This window comes from Dromiciops gliroides, chromosome 2 (assembly GCF_019393635.1).
Source record: "Dromiciops gliroides isolate mDroGli1 chromosome 2, mDroGli1.pri, whole genome shotgun sequence".
Classification (NCBI taxonomy): domain Eukaryota; kingdom Metazoa; phylum Chordata; class Mammalia; order Microbiotheria; family Microbiotheriidae; genus Dromiciops; species Dromiciops gliroides.
Genome location: NC_057862.1, coordinates 3,809,112 through 3,829,507, shown reverse-complemented (window position 1 = coordinate 3,829,507; position 20,396 = coordinate 3,809,112). Strand labels below are relative to the sequence as shown.

The following is a 20,396-nucleotide window of genomic DNA, read 5'->3' as shown; positions in this document are numbered from 1 at the left end:
ATGTATGCGTGTGTACATATACACACATCTATGTCTCTGTATTATATATATATATATATATATAGAGAGAGAGAGAGAGAGAGAGAGAGAGAGAGAGATCTTTTATCTATCTGTGTGTTCTTGGTGGTGGTGGTGATGTTCAATCATGTCGAAATCTTTCTGACTCCATTTGGAATTTTTTTTTTTGCAGGGCAATGGGGGTTAAGTGACTTGCCCAGGGTCACACAGCTAGTAAGTGTCAAGTGTCTGAGGCAGGATTTGAACTCAGGTACTCCTGAATCCAGGGCTGGTGCTTTATCCACTGCGCCACCTAGCTGCCCCCCATTTGGAATATTTTTGACAAAGATAATAAAGCAGTTTGACATTTCCTTCTCCAGCTTATTTAATAGATGAAGAAACCAAGGCAAACAGAGTTAAATGACTTGCCCAGGGATCTCATGGCTAAGCAACTATCTGAGGAGGATTTGAACTCAGGTCTTCCTGACTCTAGTCCCAGCATTTTACTACTTTAATACCTAAGTTGCTCTGTCTCTTTCTGTCTCTGTCTCTGTTTCCCTCTCTGTCGTTTGTCTCTCTCTGAATTTTACCCCCAAATCATAAAGAAGAACCTGAAATTTAAGTGACTGAGTCAGGGATAAAATTCAGGTTCACTGATTCAGCTCCAATGGGAACCTGTTTTTCCTGGAAATATCTTGACCTTCTATGTCCCCAGAATGATATCAATGTTACAGAATACTTCTTGATCCTTCAGTGTATAAATTTTCCCCCTACTCTCTCACCACCTATTAGAGGGTAGAGCTTCTGTTCCAGATTAAAAAGAATGGAGTCCCGAGTGTAAGAAGATAAGCAGAATCCCCTTGCTCATGTGCCGTGGCTCTTCTCAGGTCCAGAGACTTGAAGAATTTCACCCAGAAGCTGCGCCTTTAAAGCAGAAATGGGCCTTCTTGGGGAAATTGCATTTAATGCTCTTAGAGACTTAGAAGATGGATGTGGTGTCAGGAATCCAAAGCAGGTCACCAGGAATGAGCTCCCAGAACAAACCAAGTGCCAGGGCACCCGCCGAAGGTCACGTTAACTGAAGGTCGGACTTTTGTCATGAGGAGATAGATGGTTGCACAAGCCTAAAGAAATGACTGCAGGGAAAATGAAGCCAGGCCAATGTGCATAGGGGTGTGGAAGATTCACACAGCCCCCCTACCCCCCCAAGAACAAATAAGTAACTGGCTACTTGCAGTGCTAGGAAATTCATGGAGCCCACACCAGCATTCAGCTATTCAGCATACCCCAATCCTGGAGCTAATTACCTCATAACAACCCCCCTCCCAATCCTGTGTAGAGACTTTTGTAAGTACCCTAGCAAAGAGAAAAAACATCATATACCTGGCAGCGAGATGTGCACACAAATACATACATATGCGCACTCATATCTGTATGGATGCACGTTGCCCAAGAATTAGCCATGACATGCTGAGGTGGCTGGAGCTAAGAGATCTGAGAGCTGGTGCGAAGGAATGACCACCTGTGCCCACATTCCACCTCTGACCCTGCTGTCAGTGTGACCCTGGTAGGCCATTTAACACCTCAGCAACGAATAATTATGAATCGTAGAGCCGAAGTGATCTGTAAACGTGAAAGGGATTTCTCATTGAGGAAATGGCTGATTCAGCAGGGAACTAGAGGGGAGGGGAGGGTGGGGGAGGGGACAGGAGGGGAGGTCAGGGGAGGGCCGTCACTATATTTCTACCTGTATCTAGGATTGGACTGGTGTCTGTTGTATGCATACATACATATTTACCAACATACCTTCAGATTTAACATGACATAGGTTCATAGGTTTCATCATTAATGACATTCATATCCATTTATCTTTTTAAATGCCAAAGAAGTATGAGAGTAAAGCCTTGGAATTCACGTAGAAGATTCACATGTGCATATCATGAATATATTTCAGGAACAGATTCACAAGACCCCACGTGGCAGAAACATTGAACAACATCACAAACAAATTGGCAAGTTCTTACTGGGGTGGGAGATGACAACAGTTTCCGAGTTGGGTGTAGCTGCTGTTGCTGCATTGACAATCATCCCAACATTCAGTGGTGGAGAAATGCCTTTTTGCGTGCGTGTGTGTGTGTGTGTGTGTGTGTGTGTGTGTGTGTGAGATGCAGTACTTTAAGGAATGCAAAGTGTGTTACATACATTTTCTTGACCAATGAACACCTTGTGTGCCCAGGATGCTCCAAGTCCCATGTCAGGGGCTGGGGCTACGGATACAATGTGATCTAGGCCTTGCCCTCACAGAGCTCACATCCTGTCCCATTTAAGCCTCCAAACAACTTTGCAATGCTGGGTCTGCAGGTGTTACTTTATCTCTTTTCCTGATGAGAGAAATGGCCCACAGGAGTAGCATGGCCTGGACACGATCACCACAGCCTGTAAAGGTCAGAGCTTCAAAGGACTCAGGTTTTCCTGAGTCCAGGCTGAGCACATCTTTTTTCTCTGCCATTTCTACCTCTCATTTCTGAGTCAATGTCTTGAATAACAGATCAGTCAGGGACCAGACTTTTTGGGTCCATTATGTGGTCATATAAAAAGATAACTCCTTGATAAAAAGCCCAAAGTGTGGGTTCCTTCAGCTATGACCTTGTATCTTAAAATCATGTTGAGAAATTGGGTTTTCCTAGGAAACACTTTCTAACAAACACTCAGGGGAGCCCCCCTCCCCCCAAGGTTCTCCCTCACACAGAGGGATAGTGCAGAGTGAGCTGGCTTTATACCAGTTTTATAGATGATGGAGTATGAATATAATGACAGGTGCTTTAGTTTCAATAATGGCCCAGCCATAGGCTTCTTGGCTTCTGAGGGTACTTTTTTCGGAGGAGGGGGTGTCTCACTTCGCATCTTAAACCAAGAGTTGTAATAGAAGAACAAATGACCATCTCAAATAATGAATTGTATAGAAATTATAAATTTAAGGGAAAGATAGAATTACTAGGTTAATTTTCCTGACCATTAGACCACAAAGAAGCACATCATTCTGTAGCATTATGGTCAAGGCGAGGGTATGGGAAAGAACAGCCTTCCGATGTTGCATCTTAGAGAAGACTCCACAGAGAGAGAAGGCTTTTGCATAGGACTGGTGGCCTTTGGGAGGCCTTTTGGATTTCATGGGTCAGCTAGAGCCCACAATACATCTCTGAACGGCTACAGTTCCACTGAGGAGCTTTTTCAACATTGGCTAGTCTGGTCCTCAGATGAACATATGCAGCTGGTTCCCAAAGGACTATTCTTGTACCCTCACTAGCTTGGTAAGTCCTGCCTAAGGAAAATTAATATTGGATTGCCTAGTTTAATAACTAATGTCTCTCTGTGAATCCATCCATTTCCTCAGACCCCCTTCTTAAGGGCAGGCAGTTTCTGAAGGGTATAACTGAGGAAGGGAATCATTCCAGACCTTGGCTCCCTTAACTGTTTTGGGAAGACTGGCAATAGAAGCCAAGTTGAGCTAAGACCCTCCCCAGAAGATGACTCTTGTGTGCTTGCTTTTCCTTCAGGAAAGTTTGGGGTGACCTGGTCTACAGAGAGACCAAGCCAGTGAAAAAAACCTTGAGATAGTTTGTGCTTGTGTGGTCAAGATTGCTGGAGGCAACTGGATCTCATGGGGCAGCTAGCATTCCTAGAATGTCAGAGGGGCATGATCACTCACATCTAAAAGCTATCCCACTTTCCTTAGCTGCAGATTGATTCTTTCACATGCCTACCCATCCCTACCCCTGACAACAAAGCAATAGGGAGGATGTACACCACTCAAGGCACCTTACATTTGCCAGGGGAGGTCCAAACAATGTACAGTGGTAAGCCAATGCAAAGCAAGACAGACACACTCAGCCTGAAAAGGTGCTGTGGGCCCTCACTCCAAAGCATTGGGTACAAATGGATGCGTCTTCATCCACAGGCTGCATGCCCCTGCTACAAATGACATCTCCTTCAGAGAATAGCCTGAGTTTGCCCTTTGCTAAATTCTGCTTGTGACACACCAAAACTTGTGTCCTGATGGAAGCACCGTGAAAAACTCAGGCTCAATGATACGGTAACATGGCAAACCAAGGAAGAGTAGCATGAGCAAACAGAAAAAAGAAGGTTTTCACACTGTGGGTCACAAAGCTGTAATGGGAGTCAGCAAACCATTTTTGTAGACAACCCTAAGGGAGAGAGAGTCTAAGTCAATATCATGGAATGAGATTAAAATATCATGAGGTGTTCAAAAGGGATGAGTGATAGAAATATCTCCTCCTCAAAAAGAAGAGGGTCACTGAACAACAATATGCACAGAAGATTTGGTAAAAGTGAGAAATATACAACCAGGACAGCTTTGAAAATAACATATTGATTTTTAAAAACATTTTAAAAATAAGCTATATATAGTAGAGTTACTCAATTTCATATGCAGTCTTCTTTTTCATTTTTGTATGAGCTAAATATTCATGCTTATTGCTGTTTGTCAAGTTGAAAGCAACAAAAAATTAAAGTTTTAAAAGATTATAGATGGTAGTTTAAAAATGAGAAGATATTGGCTGCAAAGCAATATGCCCTCACCACTCTAACCCATTTAGGGGAAAGGTCTGTGTTTGCCATATCAAGGGTAACTCTGAAGAAAATATATGGGCATCATACAGGCCTTCATAGGTGATTTTCTAGGGAGCATCATATTGTCATAGTTAAAGAACTGAATGAGCAGTATAGAAAACAGTTCAGTCAATATATTCATTACACATACACACACACACACACACACACACACACACACACACACACACACACAAATTTGACTCGAGTACAAAATATGGACCAAAAAACATTCCCTATACATACATTAGAATCCTGTGTGAATAACCTTGTAGATAGTATTATTCAAATATTTTCTAAAAATCCACACTGACTGAGCCATAAATAAAACAAGCACACTAATGCTCTTAAAGGGTATTGGCCAGTGTCATGGAGTATGAAGAAGCAGGGGGGTGGCAGAGTTTGGATTTGAATACTGGGGGAATTTATTTTGATTTGGGGACCCTGCCTTTGGGCTGAGATTAAAAAACCTTAGGCCCTCAGGGTTTTTTCTGGGGGAGGGGCTGGTGCCCCTCCCCCTCCACTTCAGCTGAGCCAAAAAAGCCCCATGGGCTTTTCAGGACACCATGTCAGACAGCTTGGGGGGGGGGGAAGCCCCAGCTCCCTGTGCCCTGAGGGGAGCTGCCCCTGAGATCCCAGGCTTGTCCTGCCAGGCCCTAGCATAGCCCATGTGGAAATCCCAGGTGTGTAGCATGGGGCGTGGGCCTCTCGAACCCCACTGGGCACAGCCGTAGTGTGGCCATCGGATTTGCTTGGTGTGTGCGGGGGGGGGGGGGGGGGGGGGGGGCGCAGAGAGCCCAAGGTTTGAGGGGAGAGAAGGAACATATATATAGGGGAGCTAGGGAGACAGTGAAGGGGGGACACCGGAGGACTAGGAGGATGCAGGGGAGAGGCGGGAAGATTAAGGAGAGAGGGCAGGAGAAGAGGGGCAGAAGGGGGCCTGCTACAAGGACACTAAGGAAGCTGAGGCTGTGTAAAGAGAGGGGCTGACCGAGACAGAGAGAAAGATAAGAAAGAGAAAGCTGGAACATACACTAAGGCAAGAGGCAGCAACGGCCCTTATTACATTAAAAGCAGACAGGTTGTATAATTTGCATTTCTTAACCCTTATCGTTTACATTGATTTTTATAAATAAATTCTGATTTGATTATTTAATTAAGAGGCTTCTTCATCTTGTGCTTATCAATTTGAGAGCCATGTGGACAAATTTTATAAAGGGTCCATACTAAATTAATAGCAGTCAGATAGCCAGCAAGTCAAAAGTCCCCAGATTAGTCCTCCAGTTAGATTAGGCCCCCCAGCCAAATTAGGCCCTAAATTAGTTAAAAATATTTTTACATTTGAATGGCTACCACAGCAGGACTTATGGCCCAACTATAATTTTTCTAAAGTTATAATTTTTCTTATAGATATAATTTTTTCATATAAGTCCAGTTCTATAACTTTTCATTGTTAATTATTTATTTATTTATTTTACAATACAAAAAGGTCAAATCCTGCCTCTGAAACTTTGTAGCTCTGTGACTCTGGCCCTAATATCTGCACCTCAGTTTCCCCATCTACAAAATGATAACAATACACCCCCACCACCTAGATATTGTTAGCACCAGATGAAATAATATATCTGAGATTTTTCCAAACCTTTAAGTTCTATGCAATGTTAGTTATTTTTATTATCAATAATATCCAAATAGAAGAAAGATGTCCTATCTGTAATGAAGTCACTAAATATTTTTGTTTGCAGATAACAATGTGCAAGTTATTCTTGAAGTATTGTAGGTCTTTTTTAAAGATACCCATGATCAAATAAAACAGACTGGACAGCCTATCCAAATTGGAAAACCAAGTTCCTCAAAAAAACTACTGCTTAGCTCATAATATCTAGATGGCTGACCAGCCAATGATGTATCCAACAGCATCTGTCTTGGATAGCATAGGAGAGACAGGAGGAAAATGGTTCTAGAGGTAAATGAAAGGAAGAGAACATGCTGGATCATGTGTGGGAAATGGATCAATGTTTCCTTGATCCTAAGCCACTTATCATACCCAAGCTTATTTTAACACCAAAGTCTGCCTGGAAATACAGTGAATCATCAAACATTCCAAATTTAAGATCATTGAAAAAGAAAGGTTGAGTTGTGAGGAAGGCTAGGTTATAGCTTATTAACTAATTATAACATGTAACTCAATATGACATATAAGGCATTATAAAAGATATACATTTAGAAAATATTAAACTGTTCATTTATTAAGGAAAAGGGTAAAAATAAGATGCATATAAGAAATGAAGGAAGGTCAGGAAGGGATACAGATAAATGGAGATTTTTTGTTATTCACATGTTAAATGTAATATGCACTTTAACAAATGTATATAACAAGCCCATATTTTATATAAAATAATTTTTCTGTTCTCTGAATATTGAAATGTTCATGGGTGTTAGGTTTTTAATAAAAAAAGAAAATTATATTAAAAGAAAACAGTCAAGGATAACAGATGGACAGCTCAAGTCATCTGTTGGTATCCATGAAATATTAAAAGAACCACCGGCAAGGTTCCAGTGTGTTGGGCAGAAAGGCCTTTTTTATAAGATTCATGTAAATTTATGGTCAATAAATCATCTCGGATAAGAAGGTGAAAACAAGGTTCATTATATATCAGGATATGAAAGACCCACACCCAATGAGACTATGGATCTGTCCAAGATTCTGAAATATAACCACAGCTATTATGGAAGTATACCCAGAAATGTGGTAGGAACCAGGCCTGGTCCTTCAGGGCTCTCTGGTGCCCCTTCTTTCCTATGACTCACCCAAGAATAAATTACTTTTCAATTGAAAACAAATCCAAGCTGTCCAACTCTGAGCTCCAGAAAGATTTGCTTTGACTGGATGACTTAGGCCGTCTGACCTAGAACCTACTTCTAAATCTCACCTGAAAATAAGAGGCCCCTCGCTTGTGAAGGCCAAGTATCAAGCTCCCCATGGATGGATCCCTCTGACCATTTTCTGAGGATCTCATAGACATGGCCTACAGCCTTGCTGAAGAGTTCCATGGTTCTGCTGGCCCATGAAGTGTATTTCATGGGGTGTCAAGTTGCTTCTTTCTTGCTTTCCCTTGGCCAGATCACCAACATCTGTCAGTATCAATCCATCTCTTTTTCCCTTAAAGGCTCAAAGTAGATGCTGCCCTTGGATGTAAGCTTTTCTCCTCTTGTAGGAATCTCTGACTTTCTGAACAAGGGAAGGAAGTGATATTCTGGGTTCTGATGACAGCCCAATGCTGTACATCAGAATGTGATCATGGGATGTTGTGCTTTCCATGACTCTAGACAACATCTGGCCATAGAATTCTAGGATCAGCGGCTTGGAGCTGGAAGGAAACTTAAAGTTCATTTAGTCAGGGGGGCAGCTGGGTGGTGCAGTGGACAAAGCAATGGCCCTGGATTCAGGAGTACCTGAGTTCAAATCCAGCCTCAGATACTTGACACTTACCAGCTGTGTGACCCTGGAAAAGTCACTTAACCCTCATTGCCCCAGGAAAAAAAAAAGTTCATTTAGTCAGGAACCACTCAAAAAAAAAAAAAAAGGAACTGAAGGGGAGGAAAAGAAAGTGATTTACACAAGCCTGAACAAAAGACAAGTGACCAAGTCCAACTTTTGAATGAATTCTGTTTTAGATGCAGTTTGGTTCATCACATCCCACAGGTGCACTGTCAGAGATTTTCATCTTTCATGTTATCCCATCAAAGTTTCATCATTTGTATTCTGATTTGCATTATACCTATTTTTCAGAGCTATCATTAATTATATAAAGGCTGCTAAATTTCAGACAAAAACGTGCAACCAGGATTCACACAGTTCATAAAATGTTGAAATAGTCATTGTTCCCGATAGACATTTCCATTGGTCGCTTCCATTACAGTAAATCCGTATGCACTAATAGGAAGTCATTAACATGTGAATGTCCATATTCTCCAAGTCTTAGAACTGATTAATATTGAGAATACAGTAAAGTTATGTCTCCCCTTTGGTGCTAAAGAGTCACACGATGTTTCCTTAAAAAACCTGTGGATATGTCAACTATCAAATCTGGTCACTCAATGAAGAGGCCAGAAGTAAAAAATTATTTGGGGGATTTTATATCTCAGATGTATTGTGAGGTTTTGTTGTCTTATTTTTTTGAATCAATAGGGGCAGGGTGGTGAACTCACAGAAGGCTCACCTTAAAGTCATGATTTGGGCACAAGACTTGTCATATCTATCTATCTAGCTATCTAGCTATCTAGCTATCTATCTACACACACACACACACACACACACACACATATATATATATATAATATATATACACATACATATATATTGCCTTGAGACCTTGACCAAGTCATTTAATCTTTTTTGTTTGTTGTTGTTGTTGGGTTTTTTTTTTGTTGTTGTTGTTGGAGCAATGAGGGTTAAGGGACTTGCCCAGGGTCATACAGCTAATGTCAAGTGTATGAGGCTGGATTTGAACTCAGGTCCTCCTGAATCCAGGACTGGTGCTTTATCCACCTTGCCACCTAGCTGCCCCTAAGTCATTTAATCTTTTTTTTTTTTTTTTTTTTTTAGTGAGGCAGTTGGGGTTAAGTGACTTGCCCAGGGTCACACAGCTAGTAAGTGTTAAGTGTCTGAGGCCGGCTTTGAACTCAGGTACTCCTGAGTCCAGGGCCAGTGCTCTATCCACTGCGCCATCTAGCTGCCCCCCTTTTTTTTTTTTTAGTGAGGCAATTGGGGTTAAGTGACTTGCCCAGGGTCACACAGCTAGTAAGTGTTATGTCTGAGGCCGGATTTGAACCCAGGTACTCCTGACTCCAGGGCTGGTGCTCTATCCACTGTGCCACCTAGCTGCCCCTAAGTCATTTAATCATAAAGTGCTCTGGGCAACACTCAGACTGTAAGTTATAATTGAGTTTTTTGCCTGTAGCTGGAGGAAGGCATTTCCTTACTAAGAGCTCCCTATTCCAATAAAATCACAGGTGGGCACCAGACTCTTTCACCAATAATCCCTAAAATAATTAAGTGAAACTCTTGGCAATGTGTTCCCAATTCTTAAAAGAGCGTGCATATTTTTAAACACTTCTGAACCATAACAAGGCACATACATTAGACCCTGGCGGGAAAGAACATGGCATTACGCAAAAAGCAGGAAATAGAGCAATTCATCAACCTGCTGTTCTGAGCCGAGACATGAGATCCTGGATCATGAGGAAAATTCCACTCCCAGGAAATAATAAAAATGGCCAAATAGCCCCCACTGAGGATGTTAAAGTATTTTAGTTATTTGAAAGCTTGTCACTAGGATATATTTCTTTTCCAAGGGAAGCTTATGGGAGAAATTACCATGTTGATAATTGAACTCATCTCTACTTTCTGTTGCTGATAGGAGGGAACATCCAGAATCCAGCACCAAACATTTCTCCTCATCTCAGTCGCATTGCTTTTTAAGGTCATACAAGGGGTGCTTAGGACCCCAAAATTTAAAAAGTGTTTTGGGAAGTGGTGTTTAGAAAAACAACTGAGTCAATGTCTACCTGAAAAGAGAGAGCTTTACTTGGAGGACAGAGGTGGATGTGGCTTGTGGCCACCCATTCCCTTGTTATCTTTGGGGTATGCTGGCCTGTCCTCTCCTGAGGAGATCATCCATCTTACAGAATGGATGGGAGGGAGAACTTGCCAGAGAGAAATGGGTCATCATCCTTTCTACTCTTCTAGGACAGCAAGCACAACCCATGGACAGATAAGTAAAGAGACTCAACTTGTGCTTGTGAGCTATAGCGATGAGTGCCAGGTCCTCCACCCTCCCAAATCCAATGAAATGGCCCCACTGAAAGGATGGAAGATGCTAAGGCAATCAGGGGTTCCCTGCCTCAATCCCCTCAATGATTAGTAAACACTGATACTTTCCAAACTTCAAAATGGGAGCTACAAGTGAATTATTATTATTATTTCCATTACTTACTTATTTCTCTTTGTTTTCATGTTTTGGTCTTCACTTTCATCTTCTGCATCAGATCCGTCACTTTTATCTGCTAAAAATACGAGGTGGAATGTTCAGAATTTGCCAGTTACATTCGGAAATTATCAATAATAACCATCATACAATAATTTAAAAGTTGGAGTACAAAGCTACAAGGAAATATATTTTCTTTTTATCTCTTTTAATTTAATTTGTAAAAATTTCCCTAATTACATGGAAATAATTTCAACCTTTTTTTTCACTTTCTGAGTTTCACACTGTCTCCTCCCCTCCCATCCCACCACCCTCATTGAGAACGCAAGCAATCTGATACAGGTTATACGTGTGTAGTCACACAAAACATAGGAAAGATACTTTCTTTACGAGCACTGTGAATACACCTTTCTCTATGTGTCTCTGTTTCTCCCCTTCCCTCTTTATCTTTGTCTGTCTTTCTGTGTCTCTGTTTCTTTGTCTGCCTCTCGTTTTCTCTGTCTCTCTCTCTCTACCTCTTCTCTGTCTCTGTCCCCTTCTCTCTCACTTGCACAATAGGAGCCTGATTGCCTGATTACACAGCTCTGCTTCTACCATCGGGCAGTTTGGACACGCAGAGCTCCTCCTAACTGTCCATTTAAAGCTATTTACAGAAGCTGGTGGGAAGCCCCATGAGCCATCCCTCTGGGCCCTAGCAGGATCAGGTCTCTGGAGCTCTGATTGGTCATATTTTCGGACTGGTGTCCTGTCGGGGATGGACCAAGGACTGGGTCAGATGGACCACAGAGCATGCTGAGTGTGGAGGTGCGGGTGTTTTGGTTGAGAATGGGTGGGGGGCAGATTCTGATCCTCTCTCACTTCCTCTTCTCTGCTGCCAGTGAGCGCCCTAAGGGGCAACATCCAATTCCTTCTCCAATGTGTTTCCTCTAGTCTATTTCCCCAGTGCTGGGGATGGAAAAATAGATTGCTCGCTGCTGCTTTTTATCAGTGCACTTGTGACTCCAAAAAGCGTGCTTCCCTCAGAAAGGAAACTGCCTCGAAAACACAGCCCCATTCTTTCTATGCTGAAGAGGTAGGTGCTGTAAATGTTTAATGAGCTGTAGGGAAAGGGAGGGGCAGGGGAGCTCTCCATAGCTGATATTTGTCTCCCAGGATGAGAAAAAAGGCCGAGTGGATATTCTAGGAGGCCTGCTACTTCTTTCCTGACAGGCGGCATGACTCCGACGTGTTAGCTGACAGAAGTGCTTTTCCATCCTCCTGCTCTCTCCTCCCCAAGCATGGATGGAAAGCCGTTCTCTCATTAAAGATGTCACATGGGGGGCAGAGGCGAAATGATATGGGCATTGCAGCACTTGCTAAATCACCTTCCAACCCAGAGCCCAAACATGGGTCATCGTGTCTCTCATTTGTCTCGTCTGATCTCCCAGAGGAAGCTTGAACACGAGGCCTCTCTCCATAATGAATGTGGAGTTTATGGAAACAGCATCGATTTCTGCCATGGTGAAGCCCATCACACCTTTATCTTGGACAGAGCTTGACAACTCCCCATACAGGCTTGCTCAGAATCTCAATGAATGGGGCTGCGGGCTTTCACGCTGGGGCCTCTCCTGCCTACCTTGAGCTCCTGAGCATGGAGCGCTTCACTGTGAAAGGGAGATGGAGGAGAGGTCAGCATCATGTGCATGCTTGACAGTATCATTGAAGATCCAGAGTCCTTCTTTCAGGCCTGATGGCCGGCTATGCCAAAGGATGCACGCCTTGTGAGTGTAGACACAATTACTCCATACTTTTTTAGGCTGGCCTCAATCATTTAAGTCCTAACCAGGTTCAGGTTCTTTCCATAGTCAGGGGAGAAGTAAGGATGTACATGCCAGGTGTGCATCCCTTGGTACTGACTACCATTGGGAAATCACACTGCCACTCATTTCTAGCCTACGGCCTATTTGGGACATAGAGATGACCTTGATGTCTCAGAGACTAAAGCAACGCAAGAGAAACTCGGGAAGGTTACCTTAAGATAGAAAGGGCTTGAACATGGGCCCAAGGGCATACTGCAGAACCACAGAATCATAGACTGAAAGCACCTCTGTGGCAGTCTAGTACAATCCACATCCCTAATGAATCTCCCCATAACCTATCCCACAAGATGCCATCCTTTGTTAAACCTCTGGGCCCTGGGACCCAGCACCGTCATTGGCAGTCAATTCTACTGTGTATGGGTCTCATTCTGAGGAAGATCTTCCTAAACACAAGTCTACACTGGCCTCTTTGTCACTTCCATCTATTTATTCTGGGTGCTGTCCCGGGTTCCTTTCCAGGCACACCACACCCTTCTCAGTGCAGCCCAATCTTTTTGGGAGCCATGTTATAAAACTCCCTCACAGAGCTTGTAGTCCACTGAAAACTCCAGGTCTTTGTTCAGACCTTGACCACTTTGAATAAGTCTTTCCATCTTATAATTATACAGTTGAATTATTTTTAATAGAATTGCAAGATTTAACGTGTCCCTATTGAATTTCATGGTATCAGATTGGTGTTCATGCTCTAGCCTGTCAAGGGCCTTTGGGATTCTGACTCTGCTATTCAGTATTTTCGGTAGCCATCCCTCTCAGCTTTGAATCCTCTGCATATCTGGTGTCCACGTCATCTCTTCCATTAGACAAACACTAACCTCACAGAGTCTAGCATGAAGACTCAAGATACCCACTCTGAAACCTGGAGATTTTCAACCACACTAGACTCACTTACCATCAGCTACACTCTGAGTCTAGCCATCCGACCAGCTTGGATTCCACCCAGTTGTCTTATTGCATCATCTTTTCCACAAAAATTGTCTGAGATCCTTTACATAGAGTGGTTAGAATTTTGATGAGCAATGTCTATAGCATTCCCCTCATTGATTAAGTTAGTGAGTGTGTCAAAAAAGGAATGAGATTTATAAACGGTATGTTTATGTTTTATATATGTATACATCTATATATTTACAGACATGTGTTGTGCCCTCCCCCATTACCCACCTTGAAAATAAATTCACTGCAATTAAGACTTATTTTATTCTATACTCTTTTATCCCCAGAATTTGGCACATAATAGGCATTTGATGGTTGAGTTATTGAACTGGTGCTTACAGAGACTTCATCAAAAACTGGTCAATAAGTTGACATCTGGGTGGTTTCTGAAGTCAGAAAACCTGAGTTCAAATCTGACCTCGGACACTTACTAGTTCTGTGTACGTGGGCAAGTTGCTTACCCTCTGCCTGCCTCAATTTCCTGAACTATTAAATGGGGATATAAGTTATTAGGGGGATTAAATGAGATAACATTTGCAAAAAATGCTTAGCTCAGTTCCTGGCATGTAGTGAATGCTTAATCATTGATTATTTCCTTCCTTTAACACATATTTCTTAAATATCTTCTACTATGTGTCAGGCACTGGAAAAACAGGAAAACATAATGAAACAATCCCTACTCATGAGGAGTTTCCATTCTCATTGGGAAGGGGCCTGGGCAGATAGAAGTATATGTGGGATAAAAAGCAAAAGAATCAAGAGAAATTCAGCGTCATTCACATCCCAGTGTCATGAGTGGGATGGAATTAGCACCAGGGGGAAAAGGTGCTTGAAGGAGGGGAGGGATTCTGAGGCAAGATGAGAAAGTGTATTATATGGGGAGGTGGGAGCTGTCATGCACAGAGAGAGCAGGTGTGAGTTGTGCCAGGACAGAGCAAAACCGACTTTGGCCAGATTGTTTCTGCCTTAGAAATTCACCAACAGTCACTTTGATTTCCATTTTAGAATTCTCCCAGGAATTGACTTCAAGCTCACTGACTTAAAGTTGCATAATTCCAGTTGGTTTTCTAGGTTTGTGGCACCTCATCTGCCAGTCTTCCAAAACAAAGGGCCAGCACATCTTGGGCCACTTGAAGTCTATTCATCCAAGGCTGCTAAGTGCTTTCTTACTCTCTGCTTGCTTAGTGTGGGAATCAACTCCCTGCATGAAGGTCATGCTCTGAAGGAAAACAAAAAGTATAAATGGAGGATTGAGCAGAATTGTGTGTCTAAAGCCTGGGACTCACCTGGACCAGCCTAAGCTTGGAGAGACAATCCAGCAGAGGATTGTTTTTATGGTTTTGTGTGTGTGTTTGGGAGGCAAACAGGGTTTTAGAGAGATATGGGCATTGCATCTTTCCCCACTTCTGGTGTCTAATTTTATTTTCATCTGTAGCATTTTGTTAAATTGACCTATCTCCAAATCAGCTGCTGACCCCAGCCTCTCTGGTGCTCTGTGAGTCCCTGGGCATAAGAAACACTCTCTGAATCAAATCTACTTGGCTTAAAATTTTGAGATAAGACGATGTCACATTTTTTGTGGGCAGAGGAAGGATAATCACATGCAAAGGGGAAAACACAGGATTTCAGCACTTTAGGGATGCGAGAGACTAGTCAAAGCCATCATTGATGCACCTTAGGACAAAGGCGCTTGTTGTATGTGAGATATTGGGAAGTAAATTGTTGGGCTAGATGCATCATAGACAGTGGAACTACTGGGGTCATACAGCTCAGCTAGGACATGTTTCAGGGTTAAAGGCAAGCTCTACCTGGAAGGAATCTATGTCTAGGGTGAATTCCCAGCATCTGTGCATGAAGGGAAGCATGGATGGAAAGGAGGGAGAAAAGATGGAGCAAAGAAGGCCTTGTCTCCACATTAGTCAAAATGGTCTATTCCCTTCCTCCAGAATCTACCTGATTCACAACAGTCTGGTATCACCTGGTCCCAGCCAAGATGCCCAGACTCATCCCCCTCTGCCTAAATGATCAATGGCCTCTTAGGACTATTTAATCCACATAAACCCCATCTTCTCCTTCCAAGCCTCCGGCCCCCTTTCCACCAACCCACTGGATTGAGATCATGAAGGAATAGAAGAATGTTGCTCTTTCCAGCAGTAAGAACTTAGGAGGGAAAGGCTGGGAAACAAGACTAGGGGTTCTTTTTTTGAGATATTGAGTTTAAGTTGTTCAGTGGACATGTAGTTCAGTATATCTGAAAGGAATCTGGAAATGCAAGACTGGAGGTCAGTGAAAGGTCTGAATAGGACAAGTATATTTGAGAATCATCAGCAGAGAGTTGGTCCTTCAATCCACGGGAGCTGATGAGGTCACAGGTGACATAGTCTAGAGGAAGAAGGGACGAGGGCCCAAGAGGGAGCTGTGTGGGAGACCTATGGTTAGAGAGCGTGCTCTGGATGACGATCTAGCAAAGGACACAGAGAAGGAGCAGTCTGAGAGGGAGCAGAAGAACTGGGAGACAGGGGTGCCCTATTAGCCCAGAGAAAAGAGACTACCAAGGAGGAGAAGGGGATCAAGAGTGTCTATGGCCGTAGATAAGTCAAAGAGAATAAAGATTGAGAAAAAGCCATCGGATTTAGCAATTAATGGGTCAATGATAACTTTGGAGAAGACAGCTTGGTGGAATGATAAGGTTGGAAACGGGGTTGTAAGGGGTGAAGAAGGGAGTGGGAGGAAGACAAGTAGAAACACTCTTTGTACATAGCCTTCTCAACAAGAGTTTAGTCATAAAGTGCAGGAAAAACACAGGACAAGAGTGGGGATGGAAGGATCATGTGAGGTTTCCCCTGTGATGTGAGAAATATAAGCATGTTAAGCAGAAGTTAAGCACTGTAAAAGACCTCGTCTGCCACCTAGGGCAGGAGATCCAAAGAAATCGGGACTAAAAGTTATCTGAAAATGCCCATACAGCTCTGTTTGAAGACGCCCCCCAAATAAAAACGGGAACGTACCACCTGTCAAATACTGTCTTTCCCTTTGGGACCACTCTAATAGGGGATTCCCTTTCCCCCTAATATGGAGCCTCCCTGAACTTCTCTGCAGCAGGTTCCCATTGTTCTCCTTGCCCTCTGGGGATGAAGAGGTGAAATCCGATCATAGCGTTGGCATTGTTTCGTTTTCTATCACACAGATGTCTTACAAAATGTTATCGGATCACAGATAGAACATTCTCACTTTGCACATCTCAGGTAAGGCTCCTATTAGGCAAAGACAAGGGGAGAACCAGAGTCATTACAGAAAGGTGCTCACTTCAGCTGAAATACCAACTCCATCCATGGAGTGCCAGAGTTTCTTGCTGAGACTTCATTCTTACCGCGGCACTGGTCCGAGGCCAGCGATTTAAGCTAAAGTCACACTGCAATACATTTATCAAGGCTCGACCATGGGATTGGTTTTCTCACTTCTACACTAATCACGATCATTCCTACTACAATAAAAGTCATCAGCCTCAGCCCAGCTCACTCTTCAGCTGCTCTAAGCATTGTAGAACTGTCACACCTGGGCCTCCTTCAGCATGCAGATAGGTGGGCTTGTCTAACTCTGAACCTTGCAGATAATTAACTCCATTAATCGGAGCTGAGGAAATGATGAAGTCCTTGCCTGACACATTGCTAGCAAAAACCATTTTGAACCAACTGATCTTCAAGGCAGGTATCATGATCATAGTGGAGAAAGAGGGGATAGAACTGTAGCCTTTGTTTTTTAATACAGTGGAATCGCTCTTCTCATTTCCAACATAAAAATTCTTGTGAGATGGAATGAGGCTTTATTCAGGGAGAAAGTAAAACCAGACCAAAAACGTCAGCAAAGCAGAAATCTTTTTGCTTTTCCCCAAGCATGTGTGCATTAATTCTTGCCAAGTTCTGAAACTTTTTGCTAAGTCTCACCACGGCACTTGTTTATAATTTCTTCCATGGGTTACCTTCCTCATCTGAAATAGCAGTCCTTTTCCATTCATTCTCTGATTCTCTGCTTATCTCACGTGGATTACATTTTTAATCTCTGGATCAAAGGGTCATGGATTCAGAACTGAAGAGTTCCTGGGAAGTCATCTAGTCCCAACTGCTTCACTTCACAGAGAAGGAAACAGGCTCTTCAATAGTAAATGGCATTTAGGGTGTAGTGATGTGGAAAAAGTCATTGTTTAGATTTCAAGGAGAGGCAGGGAAGGGGGACTAGTAGAAGGAGGAGGAGAAAAAGGAGGAGAAAGAGGAGGAAGAGGAGAAGGAAACTTTGGTGCTAATTCTCCCTAAGATCAAATATCTTTGTGATGGATAAAATCCCATTAGCTGTGATCTTCTACTCACATGATAGTCTATAGAAACAAAAATGATCAAATAAATGTTCTTTCATTGGTTTTCAGTGTTGAGGGGTTCGGAACCCATCTGCTATGTTCTATCTTATAGTCCAGTAACAAGAGCTATGCTTTGGGCTGAGTGCAAATATCCCTCAGGATCTTCTTTGTAGGAAGAGTTATAATAGACACTTTTGTGCCCTTAGCAAGGATTTCCCATCATAGAGTGAATGAAACATTTATTAGAGTTGATTCAAATGAACTCCTTCCATAGTGCAGCATGTAGGGCTACACACACAACAAATCTCTCTACCAAACTCATCTGCACATTTTTACATTCCTCTACAACAGAGACCAAACACTGGCTGCAATGATGCCTGTGGCCATCTTAATGCAATTAACCAGTTGATTAAACACAAAGACACAATGACAAGGGCAATGACAACAACAATAACTGCTCCTTGTAATTAAAGCGATTTAATGGAGTGAATGAGAAGCAGTGTGGAACAACAGATAGGGAGTCGCCTGGGTGTCTAAGACATGTTCATCCTCGTGGGGCATTTTTTTTAGATGACCCCAGAGCCATCACTTAACCCCACAATCACTGGACAACTTTTGGGGATGATAAATTATTCATCAGTTAGTGATCTGATAAACGGAGTTTCCTCTAATGTAACCAAGATTAAAAAAGATTACAAGGGAAGCAGAAAACTGGGAAATAATTTTTGAAACAAATATCTCTGATAAAAGCCTCATTTCTCAATTATTTAGAGAAATGAGTAAAATTTATAAAAATATAAGTCATTCCTCAATTGACAAATGGTCAAAGGATTTGAACAGGTAGGTTTCAGACAAAGAAATCAAAGGCACCTATGATTATGTGAAAAAATGGTCTAGATCACCACTGATCAGAGAAATGCAAATTAAAACAACTGTGAAGTATCACCTCACACCAGTGGTAATTATAACAAAAATGAAAAATATTGGACATTGGAGGAGATTAGGGAAAGCTAGGAGGCTAATACACTGTTGATGGAGTTGTAAAAAGATCCATTGATTCTGGAGAGCAATTTCAAACTATGCCCAAAGGGCTATAGAACCATGCATACCCTTTGATCCAGCAATACCACTGCTAGGTCTATATCCCAAAGACATCCCCAAAAAGAGAAATGATAGAGGGAGTTTCCTCAGTGGGAATTTTCCCTACCTAGATCAACCATTCCCACTCAATCTCCCCCAGACTCCTCCCAAAAGCAAAACCAAACAAAACAGAAGGCATGGGTCCAGACACTGACAAACAATCTCCATTGAGCCACCCTGATTTGTTCTAAAGTAGTCACTAAAAAGTTTCAGCTAAAAAAAAATAAATCATGGTAATATCTAGAAATACTCTGAGTGGAAAAAACCAAGCAACATTTTTAGTGGAAAAAACTTAAATAGCTTTCCTCTGCTACATCAATGAAACAAAAATTCATTCTGTCTGACAAACCAACCATTTATTAGTTCAGTTCTAAAAATAAAGGAAGTATGCTGACTATGTAAAAGGCTTGAATGCAGATATTTCTGCACAGAATACCATAATTATCATATTAGTGAAATGGTAAAAATATCTCCCTCTAACATGACTCAAATTCTAATATTGCCCAGGAAATATATTTGGGTTTCCAGGTTCAATAGGGATATTTAATTAACAAAAACATTCTTATAAAAAGAAATGAAAATAATCACAGCTATTAGTTACTTGCTGAAGCGTCCAGTTTGCGTTTATGTGGCGGGTCCTCGATGATCCGGTTGAGATCTCCTCGGTTCTTTAAGTCCATTGGCTTCTCCCATACGGAGAGGTGCATTGTTGGGTTGAAGAAGAAAACTCGATCATCACCAGTCCAGACAACACACCTGGTTGAATGAACAAACTAGCCTTAGTCGAACTCAAATACACTTAGAAACAACAAAACTGTCAGCATGTTCTAACTCACTGATATCAACAACTTTCCAACAGAATTGAAATCTCTTTTTCCCTCTCACACTGCTAAGCCACATTAGATATGATATATTTGTGTCAGGGATATACCAGGAGCTAATCCAAATACTTGCGTATTATCAACAGTTTGAGGACACTGGCAGGATTAAAACTGTCAATTAGATTGTCTCGAGATCATGTCACTTCATGACACAATCTAAATAGTCAAGGCACAGATCTCTTGAAGAAGCCATTGCTCAATTGAGATTCTGCTCTCAAGGATTATTTTTTTTCTTTCTTTTGTGAGACCACAGGAAATCTTTGCAGAATAGTATTCTATAAGTAACTGGATGCTTGACAAAGAACAAGACAGGTCACATATGTAAAATTAAATTGAAAAAAGACTTAAATAAAAGCCAAAAACAGATTTCTGAGGAACCTCATCACCCTCCTCTCTCCAACTCAGTCTTTTCAAAGCCTCTAGGACTGGATCAGTTTGGAAAGTCCCTATGCTTCGTGTGATAGAGACATATATGTAGAGTAGAAACTGAGCAAACATCACAGAAGAGCACTAAAGTCTAAATATCATTATATTTCAGCAGCAAAAAGTTCATCCATGTTCTTTTAATTAGGCATTCGGGAATTGGCAATTCTTGCCCATTTTTACAAGAGAAAATATG

At 42.1% G+C, this 20,396-nt stretch overlaps 1 protein-coding gene across 1 annotated transcript in view; it reads right to left on the bottom strand.

Moving 5' to 3' along the window:
• The window catches only part of TCERG1L (transcription elongation regulator 1 like), a 358,337-nt gene that overhangs the window by 43,559 nt on the left and 294,382 nt on the right, over nt 1-20,396 (bottom strand). The window contains exons 8-9 of the mRNA XM_043985929.1: nt 19,498-19,652; nt 10,626-10,695 (exon numbers count right to left, since the gene is read on the bottom strand). Of these exons, the coding sequence (XP_043841864.1) occupies nt 10,626-10,695; nt 19,498-19,652 (225 nt within the window). The remainder of the gene's footprint in view (nt 1-10,625; nt 10,696-19,497; nt 19,653-20,396) is intronic.